Genomic DNA, 26,845 nt, shown 5'->3' with positions numbered 1-26,845 from the left:
TACGAGTGGGAGGATCGAAGAAACTTAGCAACGGTTTTAGCCCACGCAGGAGACCAAAACAGGTACCTGAAACTTTTTTGGTTTGGACCTGAAAACTGAGGGCTGAGTCAACACATACACCCAGATTTTTACCACCTGTTTGGGGGCGGGTGTACATCCCAGAAACGCCAACCACTAACACTCGTTCCCCTGCTCAGGGTCTTTCCCTACCAGCAAAGCCTCATATTTGCTGGCGTTAAGCTGGAGACAGTTAGCAGACATCCACTCTGCAACCACTGCAAGATCGCTCCGAAACTTTAGAGCATCCTCCATGGAGTCGTTAGAGAGTGCTACTACCATCTGCATCCCATAAATGGTGAGTTCAACTCTTTATCAATTGAAGTATCAAGCATATTGTCCATGTAAAAATTGTCATCATAGTAATGAGGGGCAAAATGCTCCTTGCCCCCTCCACAATCAGCAATGACATTGGTCGGGATTTTGCCAAAGTCAGTTTGGGGACAGAAGTCAGCATCAGTACTGGCCCTCTCCGGCATAGTTGGTACCAGCATCAAAGAGAGAGGATAGAAGACAGGTTGTGAGCGAGGGTGTAAGTCTGTACCCGAGACTGAATGAAGCCAATGACAGGTCCAAGGGGGTCTGATCATGCTGAGGACTTGACTAATGGTCCCTGCAGATCCTTTGGACCTGATGGCATACCAGACTAAGCTGGAATTTTGCCAAATATCTACAATTGGGGTAGCGGTGTGAGCTAAAGAATGATGATGGATTAAACCCAGATCAGTTAACTGGGGGTGAGTGCTTGCAATGTTCAACACTCCGTCCATCATCCGCTTTGTTTTTGCTTTGTTCGCCCTAAGTTTCCAGGTTATGCCCAGACGTGGGTCCCTTGCTCACTTTGCCACTGGATTCAAGCTAGCCTGGCTGATGATGGCTGAAATGCCAGAAACCGGTCCCAGGATGCTTGTTTCCGGTCCAGGGAAGATATGGTTTGGCAGTTCGGGCTGGACTGTACCCATGAGGCACAGAGTCAGACTGATTTGCATATGGCAATGTCCGAACTGGGGTGGCGGAGAGAGCTAAAGAGTGATGATGGATTAAACCCAGATCAGTTGACTGGTTGGTGAGTGCTTGCAATGTTCAACACTCCATCCATCATGCCCTTTGGTTTTGCTTTAAATATCTGCAACATGGCCTCCTTAAATGCTTCAATCTACTGCAGTGTTGCCGATGGCCATAGATATTCTGGGTGTGCAGGGAATAACTGACGAGTTGGCTCTAAAATCGGATGTCCGGCAAGAGATTGACTGACATCATCATGCCCTTGTGTCTTCTCTCTAGGTAGGGAGTGGCGGGATGGGGTTGAGTTCTGCTTCACATTCTTGTGCTCACATTTGAAATTTGGCTTACTGGAGGACCTTGAACACAAATTCAGCCTCTTGTGGGAGCGACCTCCAGAGCAAGTTAGCACCCTTAAATTGGAGCAGGAGTGGGACTTATGGGTGGTCCGTAACTGTTGGTCGATGTACAGCTTCACTTTTCAGTCCCGGTTTGCTTTCCGGAACATGAAGGAGCACTTCTTGCACAACTTCAAGTCGTGCCCTGAGCCCATCTTGTGCGAATCTGTGACTGACATCTAATTTATACAGCGAAGGCATAGTCTGAAGCCTGTAGTCCTAGAAGGGGACAACTTTCCCAAGTACACTGGATTTTTATCTGTTTTAGGAATCGTCAAAAGGCATATTAAATTTTGAAAAGAACTCAAGATCAATATCAAATGGTGTGGCAAGAAACTGATGACAGCATGCCAAGTTAGTGCTTATGTGCGACTCTGCTCTGTTATTTCCGGGGCTGTAGAGGGCCCGTGTGGAGCCGCATGGTGGCAACAATTGGCATATGTGAGTATTGCTGAAAAAGTATCTGGATCAAGCCTGGCTCCTGGGGAATATTGTAAAGGCATGATCAGAAGCATTGATTACCAAATATTGTCCTACCAATATATCTAAATTTAAAAAATATGCAATACAAAAATATAGATCACAATAATATAAAGTTTAAAATCAACATTGAAATTAACAAAAAAAGTGAAAGCAAAAGTAGTGTTAACACATATTGATAGTATAATAAAAAAATAGCAAATGCATTTATTTAAAATTTATTTTGAATTTTAAAAAGTTGCAATTATTTTTAAAAATATATTTCATGTACATAAAATTAATTCATTTTGTAAACATCAAATATTTTCTTAAAAATCGACCAAAATCCAAACTAGTTTTCAAATAAATTTCAAATTTTGATACATTAATTTATATTTTGAGTGGCGGTCAGATATACTAGGCTAACTCTAATCCAACTAAAATTGGGGAAAGTGCTTCAATTTAAGTTAACATACTAACGGCTATCTAGCTAATTTTGGAGAAAATGCATATATTTAGTTTACTATTCTAACTCTAATCCAAATAACAGTGGGAAAAATGCATAAATCTGGAGGATTATATTTAACATACATATTGCAATCCAAGGAACATTGGGGAAAGGGGAACAGATATAATGCTCCTACTCCAGAGTAAGCAACATATACACAGAGGAAAGTGTTGGACTCTGCAGCATTCAGACTGACTATTCCCAGTAACATTGGGGGCGGGGGTCTTATTGTTTTGATTTGCTAACCCACCCAAGGGATAAGACATATTGAGAAAAGTGTTTGACTTTGGGGGCCTAGATTTACTATTCCCTCCCCAGATTAAGCAAAATTTGTAAGTGTCACATTCTAGGAGATGGGGGATCTGATTTACTATTTAAACTCCACACTAAGCAACATTGAGAGCATGTGGGACTCCCTGAAATGTATTTACAATTCCCATTCCAAACAAACATTATTGGGGAAGGTTTTAAAGTGTTGGGCTCTGGTGGTCAGACGGTCAGATGTACTATTGCCATTCCCAAAGTAAAAACCAATGGGGAAAGTGTTGGATTTTGGAGGTGAGGGGTAGTATCCGATTTACTATTCTCATTCCACACTAGGCAACACCAAGGAAAGTGTTGGACTCTGGAGGACTCTAATTTACTAGTCCAATTCCATATAAGCAATATTGGGGAAAGTGTTTGACTCTAGGTGGGTTATATTTACTAATCCCTCTCCAAACTAGATCGAATTTGCGAAAGTGTGGACTCTGGATGGGCCAGACTGACTATTCCTAATTCAAACTCAGCAACATTGGGATTGTCTAATATAGTGGCCTCACTCCAAAGTAAGCAATATTGTGGAAAGTGTTTGCCTCTGGGAGTTTAGACTTGCTAACTCCACTCCAAATTAAGCAACACTTGGGAAAATGTTGGACTCTGAGGTGGGGGGAGGTGGTTGGATTTACTATTTCCACTCCAACTAGCCAACATCGGGGAAAGTGTTGGACTCTAGAGATGAGGGGATGGATTTATTATTCTTATTCCAACGTAAGTGACAATGCAAAAGTATTTGGATTTTCGGGGAGGGTCAGATTTATGATCCACTAAAATCTTTTAAGAAAACTAGGAACATTGATGGATTCCAGATACTGGGAGGATCTAATTCACTACTCCAAACTAAGCAATATTGGGCAAAATGTTTGACTGGGTGTTGGCTCTGGGAAGTCAGATTTACAATTAGCACTTCGAACTAAGCAACACAGTGTTTTAATCTTGGGCACTGAGGCACAAATTAAGCATTCTACATCCAAAATAAACAACATTGTAGAAAATAATTGTCTCACGGGGAATACAATTTACAACTCTCTCTCCACAATAAGCCAACATTAAAAATAACAGTAATTTATTATTTAATAAAACAAAAAAATACAATAAAATTAAATGAATTTAAAAAGCCTTTGAATGTAACAAAGAATTTTAAAATGTAGCAACATTTGACAAAAATTAATATTGACATCATTTAATTCTCAAACATTAATTTCAAATTCATAACAATTGAAACATTTTTTTAGCATTTTAAAATATATCAAGGAAATTTCCATTTTTTTAAAGAATAAAAACATTTAAAAAACATAATAAACTAAAACAAACTCATAATAAAAAAATTATATATAAACTTTAAAGCACTGCCCACCAAAAAATCCCTTTAAAACTCAACAACCTGAAACGTAAATATAAAATTATATTTTTCATTGGTAGTTATAAAACGGCAAAAATAATATTAAAAAATAAATAAAAATAACATTTTAAATCACTGCCTGCCCGAAACCCCAATAAAATCCATCATCTTACAAAGATTTTCAATAGATTAAATACTACTCACTCACACCCCCTATAAAACGCAACAATCTGTAAAACAGTACAATTGCTCATTTTAATAAAAAGAATACATGTTTACTTTAAATAAACAACAAAAGAAAAACTCAATAAAGAAGGAAAACAAAAACAAAAACAAAATTAAAGGGCAGCTATAAAAAAGAATCCAGTATATTAAACATTACTAACAATAAAACACCCTAAAAATGGATGAACGTGATAATATGAGATTGATATTATGGATCCACACCGTTGTAGCCTAAGCGTTATTGGACTGCTAATAGTGGAACAAAAACTGCTCGGAATCAGGGACAATAGGTTCTGGCCCAGATCCCATCCTTTCAGACATGATTTAGGGCTTACCATAGGCAGGTAGCATATGCTACATTCGGCTGGCATTTTGGTACACTCTGCACTACCCCTGTCATGAACACAGCAGCAGAAATAAACATCAAAATGTACCCAAGGGCCTTGATTCCATCCTTCCTCATCTCCAAGCCACAGAGTAGCAAATAGGAGGCTGCTGAGAAGCTCATGGTGGGGCAATTTCTATTCTTTCTAGAGCCGCATCATATTGGGCTTTTGCTGGAGTAGTCCAGAACTGAGTGCATGTTTTATGCGCCAGCAGGCTGTAAAAAGAATTAATTGAATTCAATATTTCTCTGAGGTAGTACTTTATATTCAGTACAGCTCAGAAGCAGAAAGAGGCAAAAATATTGTCTTTTAGCCATATGTAGCCCTTCTGCCTGAGACATTACCTTGTAAAATCTGTATCATCCTGGGGATAACTTTTCTTTTTTTTACTTGAGTCTTTAAGAGGTCTCTCGTCTGAGGGAGAGCTCTGCCGTCAGCGGTGTGAGACAAGGAGACTGAGACCAGTGTAATCTGAGGAATAGTCTGTCTGAGAACTTGTACAGTCTGCGTTACTTGATGGCAGGGTTGTTATCTAAAGCTGGAGAGATCTGTGTACTATGTAATTAGTTCTGTGGTCTGAAGTCTAAGCCTGGATCACCTTTGCAGCCTAACAGACAGCTCTGACGGCTCAGCATATAACATCTCTGTGACCTGATAGAATGTTTCCTTGCTCTTTAACCTCTTGAATGCTATGGGGATTTTTCCCCTGTGCTGGAAACCCATGAACCCCATTATTCATGACGAGCTGGGCTCGTCATGAGCGTGCGAGGAGGCTACTGCATGACGAGCCCAGCTCGTCATGAGCGTGGAAGGGGTTAAGATATGTGTAACCTCAGAGAGATTTCCTGAATGAAGGTGCAGACTACATTCAGGGCCCCATGCATCAAACCAATACCGGTCGCAAACGGGCATGTTCTCAGAATCCGCCCCTTTGCCACCGGTATTTTTGCATTTGGGATGCATCATACCAAATACAAAAATCGCAATTTAAGGAATCCCAAATTGAAATTCCTTAAATGCAATGCATGAAAGTTAAAAAATTAGAGATTTCGCTAATAGGAGTAGCAAATTACCATGAAGTTGAACTTCATGGTAATTTGCTAAAACATTGAAAAATGCACTTTTGTGCATTTTTCAAAGTTTCATGTTGCGCACACACATGCCCTTAGGGCATGTGTGTGTGCAACATTTGTGCAGAGATCAATTTCAGGGGTGCAACAGGGTGTCATGTTGACACCCTTGCACCCTTGAGATAGCATGAGCAATTTGTGAGTACCTACTGGTACTCGCAAATTGCTCATGCAATCTCCACTTCGTTCCTATGGGCCTGTAGGCCCATAGGAATGAATGGGACAGCATTCCTTAACTGAAACTGTTTTAAGCCACTACTTCAACTTCTGCTGTCAATCATTATCAATCCTCCTGTGTTTGCTCTAGAATTACTATACAACTTGCAATGACTCAGGCATGTAATAAGTGATATAAACATGTTATATACATTAACTCAAACAAGAGCATTCCTCTGTTGTAGTGTCAATGGGTAATTAAGTTCTGCTTTGCTTACAAATAAACAACTGTATATTAACAGCTGTAAAAGTATGTCTTGCCTGTATAAAATGTTGTTCCTGAAAGAGCGGCAATATACATACATCACAATTTGTGAATTAAACAAATGTCCTGACTCTGCCAGTCTTTTTTGTGTGAATGTGGAGTAGCATTGTTATTTGTAGCACTTTTAAGTCAAATGTTTTGCACAAGGAGAGCCATAATTTGTCTTGATCCAGGTACTTAAAACTGCTTTCAATAGATTAAACAAAGTTATTTATTTATTCTGTCAAAAATATACTTTATCAGAACAATGTTTCAAATGTTTCAAATTATTATACTTTGGGAGGTGCTGTGTTATCTGGAAGTGTACTTTATAAAGAGGTATTATCTGAGCAAACCTGGGACAAGAAGCGAGCAGTAAAACCGATGCAAAATTTGGTTGGGATGATGGCCATTCCCCTCTTCTTCCAGCGGTTATGCCTGGAAAGAATAAGCTAAGTTAGATTATTTAAATTTTTTTTTAATCAAATATTTTCATTCTTTTTATTATAGTGCAAAGGATGAAACAATCAAAATTGACAAGTAAACATAAAAGCTTATTTAGCCATTTGAGCTATAAAATAGAAATACAGAAGTATCAGCATTTGCAGACAATATATTACTCATGCAGCCCATACTCTCACTCCAGGCCTTAGTGCCACTCTTGGAGGAATTTCAAGCTGTCACAGGCCTACAAATAAATCTCATCATATTACCAAGTTGAGGATATAGTTGTAGTGAGGGTGAGGAGGCCTCCTGGATAGAATCATTGCCCTAAATAACCCAAATTTGCTGGGCAATGAACTCCATCCAATATCAGCGAATACAAGTGATGCCCAATCTCCTACGTGCCAGAGCAAATTTACTACTCCTTCTTTCTGAAGCTAAGTTTTTCCTGGTGGCATAAAAAAAACACTCACTGTTGTGGGTGGGACGCATCGCAGCCCTTAAAATGACTATGCTACTGCATATCCTTTATATCTTTTAAGCCATGCTCCTTCCCATCAGCAGGGCAGACATAACACAGCATCAGGAAGTTTGCATACGTTATATCAGGGGGGGGGGGCAGTGCTCGGGACTTGCCACTGAAGCCTCCACGAGACACCTAAGAGAAGGTGAATTAGAGTTTTGCATCTTCTGCACTACTACCAAGCATCCCAGTTATGTTATATGACAGACTGGCTATGAGAAGAAATGAATAAACAGTGGTGCTACATTGAACAAAACCTAGGAGCCAGACCCCCGGGTGAACTGGCGAAGAGTCTGAGGGGCCAACTCCTGTACATTTCCCCTATCACCAGGGCAACGCTTGCTATTTGGGACTCCATAGAGGGTTGGGGGGATTCACCTCATTCTCATCTTTTATTTTACAGAGTTTTATATAGCGCAAACTTGACCCAAGGGTATCGGGTATTAGAGTGCTTTACATAGCCTCAGGTGCGTTACATGAGGACACATTAATTTTTGCTAGGCATTGGGGGATTAAGTGATTTGCCCAGAATCACAGGATGTTGAGAGTCCTTGCCGAGACTTTTACCCGGTTACCCAACTTTGAGGTCAACCGCCCTAGCCGTGAGGCCAACTCCTCTTGGAGGTCAAAGGATTACTGTAGGATTTGCGATTTTTATACTGATGGGAATCTCCAGTTGTTTGAAGATATTAAGCATGAGTGTGGGACCCCTGAAACTGAACACTTCAACTTGCTTCATATTCACGAATGGGCCGCACAGAGCTGCATTAGAGCTGAAACCACTAGGAAACTTACACCTTTCAAGAATTTCCATCAACATCTCACCTCTCTTAAACACTTGGTTTCCAGAATCTATAGCTTACTTAACACCCCATCATCTACATGCAAGTCTACATTCAAATGACAGTGGGAGAAAGACCTCAACATAACCCTCGACTCCAACCAGTGGAATGAGATATTTCTTCATATCAATAACTTCACCCATTTTTTACAAAATATTATCCTATTGACACCTGTGAAACATTGGATTGTTGGTTGAGGGGGTGTGAGCCCTTCAAAACAACAGCCACAAACCTTGCCAGGGTGAATCACAAATGTCACAAAATAAACCTGTGCTTAACCCTCTAGTAGCTTGGCACAGTCAGGTTTAACTTAGAGATAATGTGTAAAATATTTATGCTGCACTTAAAAAGCACAATATAAGAACAATCCCATAACGATTTAGAAAAATGGAGCAAATGTTTATAAATTATTTGACACCAAAACGACAACAATCTAATCAGTGGAACCATAATTATTGATTTGTAAAGGTTTTAGTCAAATCACCCGCGTAGCTAGGGGGGTGCGGTCCGCCCCAGGCGGCAATATTTTCGAGGCGGCGCACGTCACTCATGGCCTATGGCGGCGGCCTTTATAATTTATTTGGGGACACTGTCAGTGTCGCATCCACTAACTAATAATAATGACAGACACTGTAGGTGTGTATTATCTATCACCTTTATTTTCTACGTCTGCTCTGCTCCCTATCCCTACTCTAACTAACCTTGGTTCCTGTTCCCCGGCTCCTCCTGTTCCTGCTCCTCCCTTTAACTCCACCCCCCAACCACTAGACTACGTCCCACAATACTACATCTCCCCCTTTCTTAACAAAATGAGCTTAATGTCCTCAGTGTTCGCAGTTCTTCAATCCACCACACGGGTTGGCGGACAGCCTGTTCTTCAAGCCTCAGTAGTGTCGAATCAGCAGTGGGCTTGACTTTGGTCAATCTTTCCGTTGTCTTAATCAGGGTATTCTTGACCACGTTGCGTGTGAACTGTTTACTCTCACCTTCCGCAGTCATCATGTCTCCTTCCTGTGGTGTAACTACTGTTGGTTCAGATGCTCGATCTCTTTCATGAGTGAATAATGTTCTGGTCCTTTTCCGAGCACCCGCATCTACTTTTACTTCTTTTTGTCTTGTCCGGTCGAGGGCAACACTGCCCTCCAATTCAGGGTCATGTATACCAGACAGTACGGTGCTATCTGATGAGACTGTCTTGGTTTGGTTCAGTAACTCATTCACCGCATTTACTTTTACTTCCTTTTGTCGAGACCGGTCGAGGGCAACACTGCCCTCCAATTCAGGGTCATGTATACCAGACAGTACGGTGCTATCTGACGAGACTGTCTTGGTTTGGTTCGATGACTCATTCACGGCCTCGGGTTGTCTGGCGAACTCGTGAGCTATCTGTGCATAGGCATGTTTCTCTCTCATCTGATGATCTCTCTCTACTGACACGTCCGGCTTTCTTTGCGGAGTGACTGGCTGGTCCCTTCCCGTCCGGTGACTAAGGTCCACTGTCTCTGTTTTCCTTTTGTAGGTCCTTTGAGTCAGCTTCGCTGACCCCTTCAGGGGTGACGGTGTCTGATCTATGTCTGGATGTACTTGTGACTGACATGACAGGTTGTCTTGTGGAGTGACTGAGTATTCAGAAACTTTAGTGTGTGGCATGTTGCTCTTGACGGGACAGATGTCCTTTGGTTCCCTGGTGCGTTCGGGTGGTTGACGCCCTGGCTGTTGTCGGGACCATGACTCTGTCGACTCACGGGACTGAACAGTCGTGCTCTCTGGTTCAGAGAAGTCTTTTGTCGACTTCCAGGATCGGACAGACACGCTCTCTGAATCAGAGGAGTTCCTGGCCATACCCCTTTTAAAGGATCGGACAGACTCGCTCTCTGAACCAGAGGAGTTACTGGCCATGCCCCTTTTAAAGCGTTCCTTAGAGAGGGTATCGAGTAATGAATTTCTGAAATGAGTAGGCCGTGACACGTTGTTCTTTGTCTCAGGGTTGTCTTTAAGACGCTTCTCCGGGCGCCTTCGCCAACTTGTCTTTGACATTGTTTCATTTGAGAAGTTGTTCAACAACCACGTGCTTGTTCTTTGTGTTTGGTCTTGAGGTTTTCCATCTTTGCCTTTCTCACATATCAACGACTTCTTCTCAGTTTCTTCGTTGTCCCGGGTGTCATTGATGCGTTGGTCTTTTCCTGTTTGTTGTTGGAGAGGATCAGTTCGTCTTATGCGACCTATGTCTTCTTCCCGCTTGTTTGGTGCTCGGACACCCATGATACGGGTGTGATGTGTTCTCCTGCTGGATGTTCCCTCAGACTCATCTTCACGACTTGACGAAGAGTGTTCCTGCGCCGACTTCCAGTTTTGACCATTTTGATTTCTTCTTCTATAGTTTGTCTTCCTTACTCTCTTGTTGTGTAGGTTACCATCTTGTCCAGGGGTGCGATCTGTCCCACTTGACGCTCCCTCCTCGTCAGACTTTGAATGACACCTTGAGGGTGAAGAACTCTTTGAGGTTGTCCTTTGACTGATTGACTCGGAGTGCTCCTTATCACTTTGTCTCTCTCGTTGTCTTTCCACTGGTCTGCCTTCCCTCTCTCTCCTTTTTGTTTTGTGCATTTTCCGAGTTTCATCCGTCCAGGCATCTTGATATGTTGTTTTCAGAGGCAGGTCCTTTGATCTGTCTTTTGCTTTGACGTGTATTCCAATTTCAGCTTTCCTAATGATCTCTTCTAATGACCAATTTCCTCGCAGGATCTTGAGCTTTGTGTCGGGGTTTGCGCAGCCTTCAATTATCCGGAGTCGAACTGCGTCCTCATTCGTAAAGGTGTTAAAGTGGCAGCCTTGTACCAGGTTTTGCAACCGAATGATGAAACTTGGCAATGGTTCACCTGGTTCCTGCCGAGCTGTGTTGAAAGCGATGCGCTCATGATCCACTTCCGCTTGTGCGGAGAGACGGGCACATAGCTTCTCTTGGAGTCTTTCATAGATTGCGGTGTCTTCTTTGGAAAATGTTTTGATTGGGCATCGGCCCTTAGGACCCACCAAATGGAGGAGCAGCATTAGACATTTCCTCTCTTTTTGTTCACCATTGGCGTCCAGGAAGTCACCCAATGTTGCCAGCCATTGATTCCGTTTGAGACACAGACTCCAGGTATCCGTCTGCACCCCTGGGCGTGGTACTTCAATGCAGGGATTGAACCGTTGTGCTACTTCTTACCCCGCCATGAGAGGAGGATTTTGATGGATTATATTTGCAGGGCACGGGCTGTTCACTCGTCTTCTCGTCTTCTTAGCTGATCCTCTTTAGTCGAAACCTGTGGACTGGTCATGTGCTGGGACGTTGATAATCTTTGCAATCATCACAGTATGCGCCAGTGAATCACTTAGATTTTGTGCGTTCCAAAGTGTCCACCACCCAGCTGCACTGTGCTAGACACAAGGTTCCTTTTCTTTCGAGTCGCATGCTAGTGGCAGGTGGTTACCAACTTTTTTCGCGGTGATGTTAGGCACGTTTGACATCTTTGTTCGTTCGGGCGTTCCCTGTGTATTGGCGCAAGTCCTCCAGTCACTTCAGTGAGTGTTATGCTTGTTTCTGGGACTGTCTTTCGCAGTCTTGCCCTCTTCTGAACTTCGTGCGGTTCTGTCCAGCAGCTCTTCGTGCGGTTCTGTCCAGCAGCTCCTCTCTTTTGCGCTCTTCGGTGTGTGTTCAGTGTCGTCTTTATCTGTCTCTTGCATTTGCTTATGCTTGTTCCATTGTGCTGTTGTCTTTGCTTGGTCCTTGTGTTCGCTTGTGCTCCTTTTATTTTACAGACACGTGTTACTTCATTACATTCGCCACTGCGCATTCGCTTGCGTTTCTCAATGTTCGCGTTTCCACCCGTGCTGACATTTGTTTTTGTCAATGCAAGTTTGGTAAGTCACTCTTGTGGTTGCTCGTGCTTGTTAGTTGATTCACTCTCGTGTTTGCATGTGCTTATTCTGGTTTGGTTGCCAAGACTTGTTCATTGTTGTTCACGTGCCGTTATCCACGCTTATTTATTTGCCTTACCAATGCCTATTTCTTGGCATTTACCAGTGCTTGTTTATTTGCACATACCAAGGCTTGTTGACTTGCATGTACCAATGCTTGTTTATTTTCCTTAGCCTATGCTTGTTTGCTTGTCTTCGCCAGTGTTTGTTTGGTCTTCGCCAATGCTTGTTTGGCCTTCGCCAATGCTTGTTTGGTCTTTGCCAATGCTTGTTTGGACTTTGCCAATGCTTGTCTGGTCTTCGCCAATGCTTGTTTATTTTCTGAGGTTCCTCGGTGTTTTGTTAAACCTGCATTTAGTGTTGCACCAACTTGTGCTTGTTTATTTATCTGGTTGGCTTTGCATTAACTCGTGCTTGTTGTCCTCAAGTGCTCTGGTCTGCCAAGGCTTGTTTATTTGGTGACGCCTGACTTTAAAATGGCCGCTCTCTGGACATCCAGGGGTCTCTCTCTGGGTTGCCTGACTTCAAAATGGCCGCCCAGGTACTGCTTAGTGATGTCCTCCAAGGCGCCTGACTCTAAGATGGCTGCCTCCATGCACTCTCATTCTCCACGAGGTCTTGGTTCTCATGCACTCCTCAGCTCACTCACCGATGGTCTTTTCACTGGCTCACCAGGATTTACGCAGCTCAGCTTCGAGGCCACTCTCACCCTACAGGTAGGCCAGGGGCGAGATCCGGTTTCTCCCGTCAGCCGCTCGCCGTTTCTCACGCATCGCGGGTGAGACCCGATGTCGGCCGACTCTGCACTTTCCCTCCGGTGCCTCTGCAGGAGTCACTTGGCTTCTGGGACCCCTTCCACATTCACGAGTCACTTCAGGAGAACTGGGGTGGGCTCCCAGTACCTTCTTTATTGTCAGCGTCACTGGGGGCAATTCCGACGCTTTCTTTTAGCGCGAAAGCGTCTTTCAAACGCTGGCCATGCAGCGCTTCAATTAAGCCTGCAGGGCAGGGCTCCACACGATCGCCCGATCGTGGAGCAGCGTCTTTGATGCTGGCTTCACGCTGTCGTGGCGGCAATCTTGTCGGGGCACAGACGGCGCGATCGCGACCTCGTCTTGGAGGGTGCCCGGGATAGGGTATTTCTTGCAGCAGCAGGGATGGTGGGTCACCGTGATCCCACCCTCGTCGCCAGTTGTCGCATCCACTAACTAATAATAATGACAGACACTGTAGGTGTGTATTATCTATCACCTTTATTTTCTACGTCTGCTCTGCTCCCTATCGCTACTCTAACTAACCTTGGTTCCTGTTCCCCGGCTCCTCCTGTTCCTGCTCCTCCCTTTAACTCCACCCCCCAACCACTAGACTACGTCCCACAATACTAGAGTCAGTGTCTGCAAAAAAATTATAAAGGCCGCCGCCATGGGCCCATCAGTGCTGCGCAAGCGGGGGCTGCCGTGTATTTGGGTCCCAGACCCAGAGCCATCAGTGGTAGCGCGCGAAAGCGCTACCAATGATCGCTCTGGGAATCATTTTTGACCAGCCGCCCCTGCGCTGAATGCGCTGCAGTGACGTGCGCCACCACCATGCGCTCCTGAGTCTGTGTACAATGCACGAGTGCGCTTTGTGACTTTCACTTTTGTTCTCTGGCTGCTGTAATGTGGGGTCTCCCAAATTCCAGTTCCGGCACCATGCCTGTATCCTTTGAATATCTGGGTGGTGCTGAACTCTTCAGGCAGGATCACAGGCTCCGATTGCTGACTGAGGCACTGCTGTTTTCGTGAGGGCACTGGGCAGTTCTTGTGCGTCGGAGCCTCTTCATGTGTGAGCCACGGGGCCCATGATGCAGTCCCCAGCGTTGTGACTGAGGGCACAGGACGCGATGAGGTCACATCCTCACCCACAAAAGCCACGGAATGAGAGGTCCGGGCCGGGCCTGCCTGAGCCTGTACACTCAGGCAGGCCTTTATGGCCTGACGCTGTGCCCGACATCATGGCGACAGGACGAGTGTCTGCATGTGGCATCGGTCTGGACTGTATATAATGATTATTGAGGCCGGCTTCATGATGTCAGGGAGGTCACGGCGGCAGAGAGCAGAACGTGTATTCAAGTTACGAGACACGGCTGACACTGAGTGAGTTTATTTACAATTTAATAAATGCTTTGTGGTGGTAATGAATATGTCCCAAATTACGTGCAGCCGGTTTTATTGAAAAACATTTGCATTTGTTGGTGTTACGGGGCCTTTGTTACACTGGGCCAGATTTTATTAATAATATCAGTGACATTTGTAATGACTGGAATACCAAGTATTCCTGCACTGAGTTCCAGCAAACTCAAATGAGTCATGTGTTGCGAAGTTAAAATTGTGCAAACGTTTGTGTAGTGGAATTTTGCATTACCTTGTTGAAGTGATAAAGAGAGGGAAAAGAAGAGAGGAAGAGTGAAAGTGTAAAAGAGAGAGATAGAGAAATTGAAATAACTTACAACATTGAAAGAACATTCCTTGTCCAGATCTAAATAAACCCCAAGAGCTGTGTAACCAACAACCTTCTATCAATGTGGGTGATTTAGGGTCGACCACCATTTTTTTCTCAGTCAGTATGTTGCAAGTATGCAGGCACATGCTGATATGTGCAGTATGCAGGTTCCGAAGGAAGTGAGGGTTAGCCACGATTTCATGCAAACAAGATTGGATTTTTGAAAACTAACATGTTCTAGGTTAAACTCAGGAGAAACGGTAATGGGAGAGGAATATTGTCCGAAAAAGACTTGACCTCATGATTCAGAAGGTAAGGGGAACATCGCATGAAACAGTGAGTGATTCCAAAAATTCTTTAGCAGCTTTCTCTGAAAGGACACAAGGTTATAGTGCGTTTACTGATGTACTGGGTTGATTCGCCCACTCAACTTCCAAATACATTCAATGTTTATTGATAAAGCAGACTACAGGTTGGAGAGTAGAGAGGAGATGCTGCCCTAACAGCCATGCTCCCTAGTACCCACTAGTGGTGCCTATCTACAGGGCTTAATTTGAGCCGGTGGTTGCAGGTGGGACCAACTGGCATTCTTTGATACAGGTGGCCTGTGCACATGTCTCAATTTGCTTAAAGGCAAGTATTGTATTGTAATTGCATTTATATAGTGCTTACTTCCTCTGAAGAGGTGTCAAAGCGCTTTTCAGTGAGTAGCATGCTACTCTGGAACTTAAACACTATTAGTTGATTTGGTGTAATGTAATTGAAAGTAATTTGAGGAGTTAGAATATTATTTGGACTGAAAAGGGATAGTGGGGGATATGTGGAGTTGGACAAGAGGAAGTCATTGGGCCTCTTTTTATATTTAAAACCTATGTTTTGTTCGAACTAATATTTTTTGTATTTCACTTGCAAACAGTGTGCCAATCGCAGGCAGTTTAGCCTGCTTCGAGGTGACTTTAAACATTGATTTAATGTCTTCTTCTCTTTAAGTGTCTTGATCTATAATGCCTGTCAGAGTAGTATGTATGTGAGGGGGTTGGGAGTGCAGCTGTTGGCAAACGATTCCTTGCACTGTTGTAGATTTAGGTTTCTCTTTGAGTTTTCCAGATCCAAGCGTGAGGCGCTCACTCAGTGTATTTTTTTCCTTTGCATTCTGGAACTTGTAGTGTTGGGTTTATGATGGGATGAACAGGACTGGAAACCCCTGAGTGCAATAAAAACATATAGACGGGATGAGCTACTCAAGCTTGGAAATGGAGAATCTGAGAGGTCTGTGGTTTATCAGAGGAGCCCGTGCCACCAGAAATATCTCGTTCCAGTCCTAAGCTTTCCTTTTAGAAATCATTGCCATTTTGCCATTTTGTACTGTAGTCCAGTAGGCTCAACTGAAGAGAATCACGACTGCGACTCCCTACATTCAATAAGTTGTTGCATAAAGAGCAGAGACCCGAACATGGTGTCCCAATGAGAGGATGTAGCGTTAAGGCCAGACTCCAACAACTATGAGTGACACTTCCACGCGAGCAAAATCAAGCAATGAAGAGGAGGGAAACATATAAATATTGTAAATTATACCCATTTGAACAACGAGAAACTATAAGAAGATCTTAAAATGGCTGGAAAGCACCAGAAATGGACAGGCACGCACATAGCTAGGGGGTCACAACCCAGGGTGGAAGGTACTGAATGTGGTGATGAGGAATAAGGTTAAAAATACATGATAATGGGATGGAATAATGTAGTATGTATAACGTTATGATGTAAAGCATGTCAAGAATGATGTCAGAACACAAAAGCAGTGTGCGATTTCTCTGTCACTAGGCCTTGTGTGAAATGAACTTCTATATATCAATAACAAGCTGGAGGTTTTTGGCGTGACAAAGCCAAGCTCAATGGTTGACTTCATTTGGGGCTCCGGAGCAAATACACCCTTTTTTCTGCAGACCTCTCCCCTCCCCCTCCCGCTATCGGCTAGGGGCGGCAATCTGAGGGATAGCCCCAGGCGCCAGAAGCTCTAGCTACGCCCCTGAGTCGAATCTAGCACCTAAAAGATCAAAACGCCAACTATAGACCTCTAGTATCGCGAGACCGGGGCAAAGTCAAAAGTCATGGCCGACCACGATGGAGTGCGGCTCGGGTACACAAAGTGGATTGTGCCCGCTCTTTGCTTACTTTTAGATTTAGGAGGCATTTCAAGAAAAATGTCTGAGAAGGTAATGTTCAGCGGGGCACGGCAGTCAGCTGTGTCAGAGGAGGAGGTCATCAAATGAGAGGGACAGGGGCTTAGTAGGTCCAGCATACAGGCCCCTAATCGACATGGCATGAACAAAAGTATGCAGTTCCTAAAGGGGACTTGGAAGTGGCACGGGAAGAGGGGGAGGAGGGTTAGAGTGCAGGTGTTTCTGATTTAGAAAGGGAACTAAAAATGGATTAGCTCCAATAAGGAGCAAGGGCTCTCATACACCTCAAAGGATTTCATGCTTCATCATAGGGCAGCTCCCCGTTGGGCCGGGGCTGCAATGCCCAAAGGGTCACACAGTGGGCTCTTTGCCAGAGGTCTTCTCAAGTTGCTGCCGTGAATCTAAAGAGTGGTGTGGGGACATCTGGGTAGTGAGTAGAAGTTGGAAACAACAATATGACCCCAACCGTGAAGTCCATAAAACTCGCTCTTTTGCAATGGTGATGCAAATTTGCGCTAACTCCTCTATGGCGTGAGACCTCCTCACGCGTGGATGTCGGCAGAGGTGCACCTCTGCCGACATCCATATGTGTTTTGTTTTTGGACGTAATGGTTGGGGTCATATCCACATCCCCTTCTAGGTGTTCTCCAGAAGGTAGACAATTTTTTATATTTTCACTTTTGCATAGGACTACAATATGAGTCCGCATTATAGGGGACGCAATATATATTTCTCTACACATTCTTGTATGTCCCTTTGAGAGTAGATGAGGATACCCCGGACCTGAAGAAATGCAGTTGATCCTTTTGGACAATTGAGGGCATCAAACAAGTCGACCATCTCCACCCTGCACATGACACTTTGAGCTGCAGGAGGTATAATTTTCCTCGCCAGCCACGACTTTGGTAGTCGATTGTTTTCATTGGTAGTAGAGGAATCCAGTGAAAACATTGTTTTTTGATCCCCCAAGCTATTTTTAAATCATTTGTTGTTTCAGACTTCTACTCACTTCCCAGATACCCCTACACTTTTTAGCTTTACTGCAGCAACCTGAGAAGACCTCAGGCAAAGAGCCACCTGTGGGGCCTGTTGGGCATTGCAGCACCGGCCCAACGAGTAGCTGCCCTATGATTAAGCATGACATCCTTTGGGGTGTGTGAGAGCCCTTGCCCCCTTATTGGAGCTACTCTACTTTTAGTTTTCATTCTATATCAGGAACACCTACTCTCCAACCCTCCTCCCCCTTCTCTTGCTGCTTCCAAGTCCCCTTTAGGAACTGCATACTTCTGTTCATGCCATAACTGAGCAGGAGGTGTCATCATCTGGACGAAGTCACAGTGCAGATTTCTACATTAAGACTTACGGCCGATTATGAGTTTGTCGGTCTTCTCGTCGGACTGCAGACGTAGCAATCCCAGGTTGACTGACACGCCAGCAGTCTCCCGCCCGCCGGATTATGAATGTAATCCAGGGCTGGTGGTGCGACTGCGGCGGTGTCACGGCAGCCGTATGTATGAACCATAGCATACCTCAGGGATCAGCTTTATCCTCTACACTGTTTAATATCTATGTCACCCCGTTGGCTAGGCTCATCAGAAGGTATGGCTTTGCATTGGTATCTTATGCTGATGACTCACAACTTGTTATTTCCATATGCAAGCAGCCGGAGGTCACAGCTGCTAAATTTCACGCTTGCCTTTCCAAGATCATTACCTGGATGAACCATAATTTTTTGAAGATCAATACAGACAAAACGGAGGTGATAGAATTTGGAGGGGGACTCACCGTGTGGAACAATTCTTGGTGGCCAGCTGAGGCTGGGAAGTGTCCGGGCCCCGTCTCTAAGGTCAGGAACCTTGGGGTCATCTTTGATGACAAGTTAAATTTATCTGCCCAGGTTAACAGTTTGACTTCATTTTGCTTCTTTCTCTTAAAAACATTAAGAAAGATTTTCCCATTTATCTCACGTGAGCTACAAAAGACAGTAATGGTGAGTCTTTTCCTGTCTAAATTAGACTATTGTAACGTCCTTTTTATGGGCATAGACAAAACACAGATGGGAAAGCTCCAGTCTCTTCAGAATGCAGCAGCAAGGTTGCTTCTGAACATTCCCAGGGGTTGCTCAACTTCAGCGGGCATTAAATCGTTGCATTGGCTTCCGGTGCACCAGCGCGTGGATTTCAAGGCATTATGCCTGGTTCACAAAGCGCTTTATGGAGGCAGCGCCGATGAAGTTTCCAAATTATTTATGCCCTATACCCCCTCACGCCCCTTAAGATCCACTAACTTGGGTCTACTTAAGACGGCTAGGATTAGGCGGGCAAGGTGGGGAGGTTGGACTTTATCCAATGGGGCAGCGCACTTATGGAATAGACTACCTATGGCCATGAGATTCCAAGCCGACAGAAAGTTGTTTAGGAAGGACTTGAAGACGCTTCTTTTCACTGACATCTAAGGTGTTGAAGCTGCAGTTGCTGGATCTTTTCACATACATCAGCGCCAAGACGCCACGGCAATCGAGCGCTTTATAAACTTTTATCCTATCCTATCATATCCTATCCTATTCTATACCGCAGCAGCGACGCAGTGACGCAGTGCACACATGGTGTGTCATGCACCATGTCATGCATGCCATACAGTGTACGCACAACAGTGCAGGCATGGGGGCCACAGCATGTGCCCCCGTGACAAAGCCCAATGGGCTCACAACCCTTAGGGGGCTCTGTTTGGAACCTCTTTCCTGTCTTACCACCAACCTGTTCATGGCGGTGTCCCCGCCATGAACACCTTGTCGGTAAGGCAGGTCATAATCTGCAAGGCGGTGCTGGGATTGGCACCGTTGCGGTGGACTGCGGCCTTCCCCATCCCAGCCCCATCCAGATCCTGACAGTTGCGCCAGTGGCAGTGTTGAGGCGGTCTGACTGCGCAAACTTTTAATCGGGTGGTCGGACTGTCAGACATGCGGTGGTTGGAGCATCCCCGACAGCTGCATGACGGTCTGACCATCAGAGTCATGATCAGGCCCTTAGTCTCTTTTATGAAAGTCGAAAATCTCCAGCGTGAAGAAGCTGCAGGTTTTATCCAACAAGGGCTCTACGAGACCGGATACCCTTATAAAGAGGAGTCGCTGAACAGGATTTGCTGATGCAGAGAAGACTGTATTGGGACCTATAGAAAAATCAGTCTGATCAGTGATGCACATTGGGTGCATAGACGAGCAGGTAGGTCCCTGTTTCGACTCGGCTTCCAGAGCACTTTTGGCAGAAAGATTTAGACCTGGGATCGCTGAGCACCTTTAGCATCACTCCAAAGGGCCGTAGACTGGAGGGGCACCACTGTGATAGTCAGGACTCATTCAGGCTGGGTCCAGGTACAGGTTCAAGATGCGTTGAGTCTTTATTTGTCCATGAGGACCAGCCAACTAGCCCTTGCAGTCACTCTGGAAGACCTGGGTTCAAGCAGAAGTGCAGGTCTCAGACAGTGGGGCAGTCCTCTCAGTGCACAGGGAGGCTTCCGGCAGTAAAGCAGTCCTCTTGGAGCTGCATGGCAGCCCTCTGAGAGTCCTCGGCAGGTGCAGAAGTGAACCGAAGAATGTATCATAGGGTCCTATTTTTATACCTGGTGCCTGCTTTGAGTCTTCCCCTCACAGAAGTGTCTGGAATTTCCTGCCCCCCTGCCCTGATTCCAAGATGTCTGGAGAGACAAAGTAGCCTAGTGTGAAGTTTTCTGTGTGTGTGCTGAGGCAGAGTCTTTGGAGTGCAAGTGGTGCTGTGCACAGTCTCCCCCCATCCAACTAGAGCAGACACAACCCTGCTACCAACTAGCAACTCTATTGTAGGGCTGTCTGGGAGGAATACACAAAGGCAAATGATTTCACAAATGCCAACTGCCAATTACACCTAGTCAGGTGATCCACAAACAGGCACCAAATGGTTAGGACAAGAAAATGCCAACTTTCTAAAAGTGGAATTTTCAGAATTGTGACTTAAAATCTGACTTTAACATTAAAGAGGATTTTAAATTACAATTCATTAGATACCAAACATAACATTTCTACCAGTTCCCAAACAAAAGTCGTCACTTAATAAATGCAATAAATTAATCCATTGTTATCCTATGTGAGAGGTCGGCTTTGCAGTAATGAAAAACATTTGTTTCACTACGAGGACACCCCCTGAATCAATAACCCAATTTCTTACAAGCAACAAAGGAGAAGTGGCTATGGGAGATTATAAAGAAGTGTTTGTCTTAGCCACAGAATAAAAAAAGAGAAAGGTGCTATATTGTAATGTCAAAGCACGGAACACAATGTCACATATTATGTCAGATTCTGCTTCAGCATACACATTAATAGGGAAAGAATAAAAAAAGGTCAGTGGAACTCCGTGTTATAAGAGTAACGTGGAGTCGCCAAAATTCTGCCAGTTCCGCTAGGGGAACTGAATATCCCCCTTCCCCTAAGTACAGGACTCTTTCTAGGCACTGTAAATGGAATGAGTACACTTTAAACCTTTAATGAGGATCCACAGGAGGGCAGGTCTTGTGCCAGCAACTATGGTACTTCCAGCTCCAATTGTGTATACTAATGTTGCTGGAGTTAAAAAGCTTGTAGTGGGGGCGTGGCTTGAGGCGTCAAGGTGGTGGTCGCACTCTGAGAGTGCTCTGGACCCCCTCCATCATCCACCTCGCATCCGCCTGCTTCCTGCTTAGACAACCTAAACTCAGGAATTGGTGTACAGACTGATTCCAGACACCCTTAAAGGATATGTCAGCCTTTAGACCAGCTAGCTCACAGTGCCACCATAAGCCCTCTAACCTTACCAAGGAGCGAATAGTTTCTGACAACTATCGAACATTACAACCTTTTATCCTTCAGGGATCGTGGAAACAGTACAGTACTTTTTGCTCAGTCACTTGTGCTCACTTGGTCTCAGAGATATACACAGAATAAACGAGGAGGACGTTTTCAATAAGGATTTATTGAACCATTGTCATTCTAGTATTAAACATGTGCGCTGCGACAATCATTAGACCGAAACAGATGTATAAGATTACAAGCACCAACAGAGTAAATAAAAGGTAGAATTCTACTATGGTGCTAAGGCAGTGAATATAGGGAGGCATATAGATACATGACAGTAATCAAGAGCACCCCTAAAATGCAAAACCTACCTAAGTGTACCTAAGTGATTCTAACATGTATGTGGGTGTAAAGCTAAGAATCCCCTAGGAAAGAGCCAACCCCATTACCTGATGGGAGAGAACAAAGGACCCTGTCTTGGTCTCAAGTTGGACACCCTGCAAGGGATGTCAGACCACTGCGTGCTGGAGCTCTGCAGGCCGGGGCCTCAGCATCTAGTGTCAGTGTGAAGCTTCTGCTCCCTCTATCGAGTGTTGGTATGGGTCTTTTATACCATAAAGATAGCCTCAGGGTTCCTTACATAATCGATGTGTTGCAAGTATGATTATGCAAATGAGCCTAGAACAATACCTGCGATTATGCAAAGTAGTTCTTTCACCCTAGGATGAAGATGACCATGACATTTTATGGAGAAAAAAGGTTCATGCTGTTACATACGTCATGTGCAGGGACTTTTCTAAGAATCTTCATGCATAATAAATATGGCTAGTTTCCAAGAAACTGATCGACATTTATTCAGCACATAACTAGGTAAAAGGTCAGTGCTAGAACCGTTATGCAGAGCAAGGTAGGACAAATGTAGGTAAAAGGTCATGTAGCTACATAGGCCTGGATTGGGGTACATTGGGGAATGTAACACCCATTCCTCATCCGAAGGACGATAAGATTAACCAATGCTAAAATATGCCTGATAAAAGTATAAAAACATTTGATAAAAACTAGTATAAAAACATCTAGAAACAGGGTATATGTTAAGAAAGTATGCTAGAAAAATGTTAAAAAGCTCTGTAAGTGTAAACAAAAAAAGTCCGTATATGAGGCCGGTATTCATATTTTCTAATTCCAATTTGGCTTGTTTTGAAATAAGGCCGAATTGTTCCCATCACACAGAGAGACAAATATTTATGTGTCCTGTGTGGGAGACGCAACATTACGGTCGCTCGCATTTACAGACGATAGTCCCTGTAACACCTCTCGTATCAGGTCAATGGAGCAAAGGTGATCAACTTCAGTTCCCGCAGCAGCTGCAGAGGAAACACTTGAAAACTGTGTGCTGGGTATAGAGCCGGTGTCTGTCCCGACAGGAGCTGAAGCCTCCCATGAGGCTCTAAGAATGCTGTCATCAACAGCGGAATATGCTGAGGACACTGAAATACGTGGTCCTTTAAAGGGTCCAGTAGTACGTCTATGTCCGGTGGCGCAACTGATGGAAGTGTTAGACATATGTGAAACACGCATTGCACCCAGGCAGGGTGGCATGTATACTTTGTCGTCTTCTCCCTCACAGGGGCATGCAAGCTGCAAGGGCAGTAGCATGGTCCAAGCACTGGGGGGTCCCGTGGGACCCTCTTCAGCTCCCAGGCCCTAGATTCCCAGGGTACCATTTACTAGGCCCTTACAGGGGGCAGAAGTACTGATTGCGGACTTATTTTGGGAAAGAAACACTGGCACAGGGAACTTGGTTGGCAGGAACCCTTTGCATTACAATTGAAGGCACATCAAAACCAGGCAAAAAGTGGGGGCTAACCATGCAAAAAGAGACACTTTCTCCCATGGAGCAAAAAACGTTCAGTGGGTGTAGGGCCACTAGAGGCCTGAGGCCACTGTCCTTCTTCAGTATGAGGAAGTAGCGCAGAAAGCACTCCACTCCACTCTCTGAAGCAAGCACCTGCTCAATGGCAACCTTGGACTAGCAGAAAGTCGACTATCTCCAGCAAGATTGTGGAATGGTCCACTGACAATTGCTCTGATGGGGGGATTACAGGTCAGGGAGGAAATGAATGGCGCTACATAGGCTCTTTGAATGGTTTGTAAGACCCATCTGTAATGTGATGGTTCTCTACATGAGGAAGAGGTAGAGAAGAGCTGTCCCTGTGGCATGCATGAGCATGGACACCACCATGACAACTATTCTGCAACAAGTGGGCATGCTATAGCTGCTTAGGTTGGGAGGGCTGGCATTTTCTATAGGCTAGATCCCTGGAATAACCCATAAATGTCTTGAACTGGTGATGGAACAAGAGTCCCAGGAATCATGCTGTGGATTGACTGTCCTGAAATGCTTTGAAAGACGAATCAGCCTTCTGCCCTAAAACTATAGAGTCATCAAATTGCATGTCCTTATGGTAAGCTTGGACACTACCTGAAAACTTAGTTGATCACATCCAGATGTGCCTTCCATGCACTGCTGCCAACAGCTGTGTTCACACAATCTGTGGTTTTCATTTCCAACCAGCAGGCAAGACATTTCACTGCGCCCTAGCCACCATGTATCATTTAAGCCAGTGAGGCCCTGAAATATTCCAGGATGCCTGCAAGGTGTTGCTGATCATGTCACATAAAGAAAGGGTGCACCCGTCCAGAAGGCACACTGCTTTAAAGGCACTGAAGGACAAACTGGCCTTTCTACTTCCGAAAGCATCAATAAGTGTCAATGTTCTATCTGGTGGATAGGTTGGAAAGACATTAGTGAAGACTTTAAACCAAACCACCTGTAACATCAGGTTTTCAGGCACAGGTCAGAAAACAGAGGTAATGTTGGCAGGCCTACCTTACCTGGCAATCGGTCGATTGGCTGGAGAGCACAAGCAGGGCTTGCACCAAGTGGCCATAATGGTGTCCATAAGGGCCTTTTTTAATGGCATAAGTGGCTCAGATTAAGTTGAGCCTGATGGAAGGATCTTAGATAAAAAGTTTGCTTTGGTTATAACAGTAGGCAACTGTAAATGTACCACTTCTGCTGACCTTTGCACAACCACTATGAAAGATGCACTTTCTTCTGTTGGTGATCCTAGTGGGGAGTCAGGGTCAGTCTCTGGGGATGTATCTAGTCCACTGGCACTTTGTAAATTCTGGTATAGGCCACCATCAGCATAGTAAGGAGGGAGCAAGTCGTCTGCCCTCATCATCATAAGTGTTGAAGTAAACATTTTGCATAACCTAAACCATGTCAGACTCAGATCCAAAAAAGAACTCTAGCATGTGAGAATACTGGTGTAGAGGTAGAGAATTAGAATCTGGTTGCAAATTGAATGGTTGTGTTTTGGGATTGCATGCTCAACACAGGCCTTTAGCCAGCTCATGGGCGAAGACCAACATTGTAGTTGAGTCATGTGCTGGAAGAGTCCACATCAGTGCTGGAACTAAAGGCACTTGGGTACACACTGGCGCGGGCGTGTAAGTATGACGCAGCATTGGAATGAGCCTGGGACTCAGGAGGTCAGTTAGCACTGGAAGTCAAACTGAAATCTCTTTTAGCACCCTTGGGACCCAAGTGCACCAGATGGAGCCAGAAGTGCCAGAAGGAGCTGCAAAATGGCATTTTTGAAGGTAACATCATTCTGTAGGAGCAACGAAGGCCCAGGAAATTCGAGGCACACCAAGACCAACTGTGAGACTGAATCTATATCGGATGAACGTTTGACTGACACCCTCATGCCTTCTCACCTGATTTCCAGTGATTGGATGTGATCAAGTCCTGTTTGGCCTTCTTGCCCATCTTTGAGCAGGGCTTGAACTTTGCATGGACGAACTCTTTGGATCAGTCGAGACTTGAAATGGTATCTATTATTTCACTGCAACCTCTTTGTAGGTTTAACAAAGAAGAGTTTGGGGGTGTGGCTTAGGCGCCGTGGAAGATGGCCGCAGTCCCGGTGAGCTGCGTCAGTCCATGATGTGACGGGAGATGCTCCGGGTCTCTTAGGGAGTATCCAGCCCTCGCTTTCGGGGATTCAGGTGGCGGAACATCGGCGGCTTCGGGAAATCCTTCTCTGGAGCCGCGGGGTGAGCCACGCACGTTGTGCTATTTAATTCTTTAATTCGGCGGATCGCGACTGAGGCGAGTCCGCTATTTTGGAGCCCCTGAAGCCTGTTGTGCATTTGGTAGTTTATTTGATGCACATTTCAAAATGTTCTTCAACTGCAGGCGCATTTCAGCTTAAATTACTTCACCTTAACTTGCTAACCTGGAGGCAGAGACTTTGTGGTTCTGCTGGTTTACAGAGCCCACGTATTAAATTCATGAGGTAACTGCCCCTTTTTGCTTCTCCTCAGCTATGCTCCATTGTGTTGCCTTTCCTCATTTTCAACACCCCTTTGCTCTTAAAGAATATATATGAAAACAGGTCACCTGTAATTTTTTGCCGTCCTCTATCTTAATGCGACTTCCTGTACCTGCTATGCTATGGAATTGCATATTTTTTACACATATTGTTCGCGTTGTGGCCAGCTGACTTTCTGTCATAATTTTGAGGAAGGAGGCTTTTCTTCATTTTGTAACTTTTTTGATATTATATAGTGTCTAATTGACATATTATCCTTCCGGAACTTTCCTCACACAAGTGACGTTTGGCTTTACTCTCATCTCTGCATGATATTCTGATGGTTGGAACTTTTTTAACGAATTAATAACATATTGTTGAGCCTTATTGAGCTGCCTTCTGCAGTTTACCGATTTGCATCAATTCCTCCTGCTTTTTCAAATTCTCTATGGCGACGTCATGCACCAACCGAAATGCCTCTCAGCAACGAACAGGAACTAACTTGCCCTTGGAAGATGTCAACCCTTTTAGCATTCTACAAGATACCATGGATGACGCATCAAATGACGTGCCTACTCCAAAATGCCCCTCCCCTCTCTATTCTCGCTCTGCTTCAAAGCCCTCTACCAAAGCTCCTTCCTCTTCTGTTCCTACTCCAGGAAAAAGGGTCAAAACAAATCCTCCCTCTCCTACCAACACGTCTCCCTCCATCTCTATGGAATTGTTATTGGAGGAAATGTGCGCGCTTAAACATTACATGACTGAAACAAACTCCCATCTCCAGAATCTTGAAGTCAACTGGTCTAACACTGAGCAAAGGGTTGATACTCTTGAAAGACAATTTGCTTCAGCACAAACAGTCATTGATCAAATTCCCTGTGTTCACAGTGAGATTGAAAGTCTTAAAAAGCAAGTTGAAAATTTGGAAAATCGAAATAGGCGTAATAATT

At 44.6% G+C, this 26,845-nt stretch overlaps 1 protein-coding gene across 1 annotated transcript in view; it reads right to left on the bottom strand.

Annotated features, from left to right (window-relative positions):
• LOC144762934 (xanthine dehydrogenase/oxidase-like) overlaps positions 1-26,845 on the bottom strand; it is a 575,825-nt gene that overhangs the window by 151,727 nt on the left and 397,253 nt on the right. The window contains exon 27 of the mRNA XM_078648235.1: positions 6,642-6,723. Coding sequence (XP_078504361.1) covers positions 6,642-6,723 — 82 coding nt within the window. The remainder of the gene's footprint in view (positions 1-6,641; positions 6,724-26,845) is intronic.

This window comes from Lissotriton helveticus, chromosome 6, assembly GCF_964261635.1.
Source record: "Lissotriton helveticus chromosome 6, aLisHel1.1, whole genome shotgun sequence".
Lineage (NCBI taxonomy): Eukaryota > Metazoa > Chordata > Amphibia > Caudata > Salamandridae > Lissotriton > Lissotriton helveticus.
This window is presented reverse-complemented; position numbering and strand designations above follow the sequence as displayed.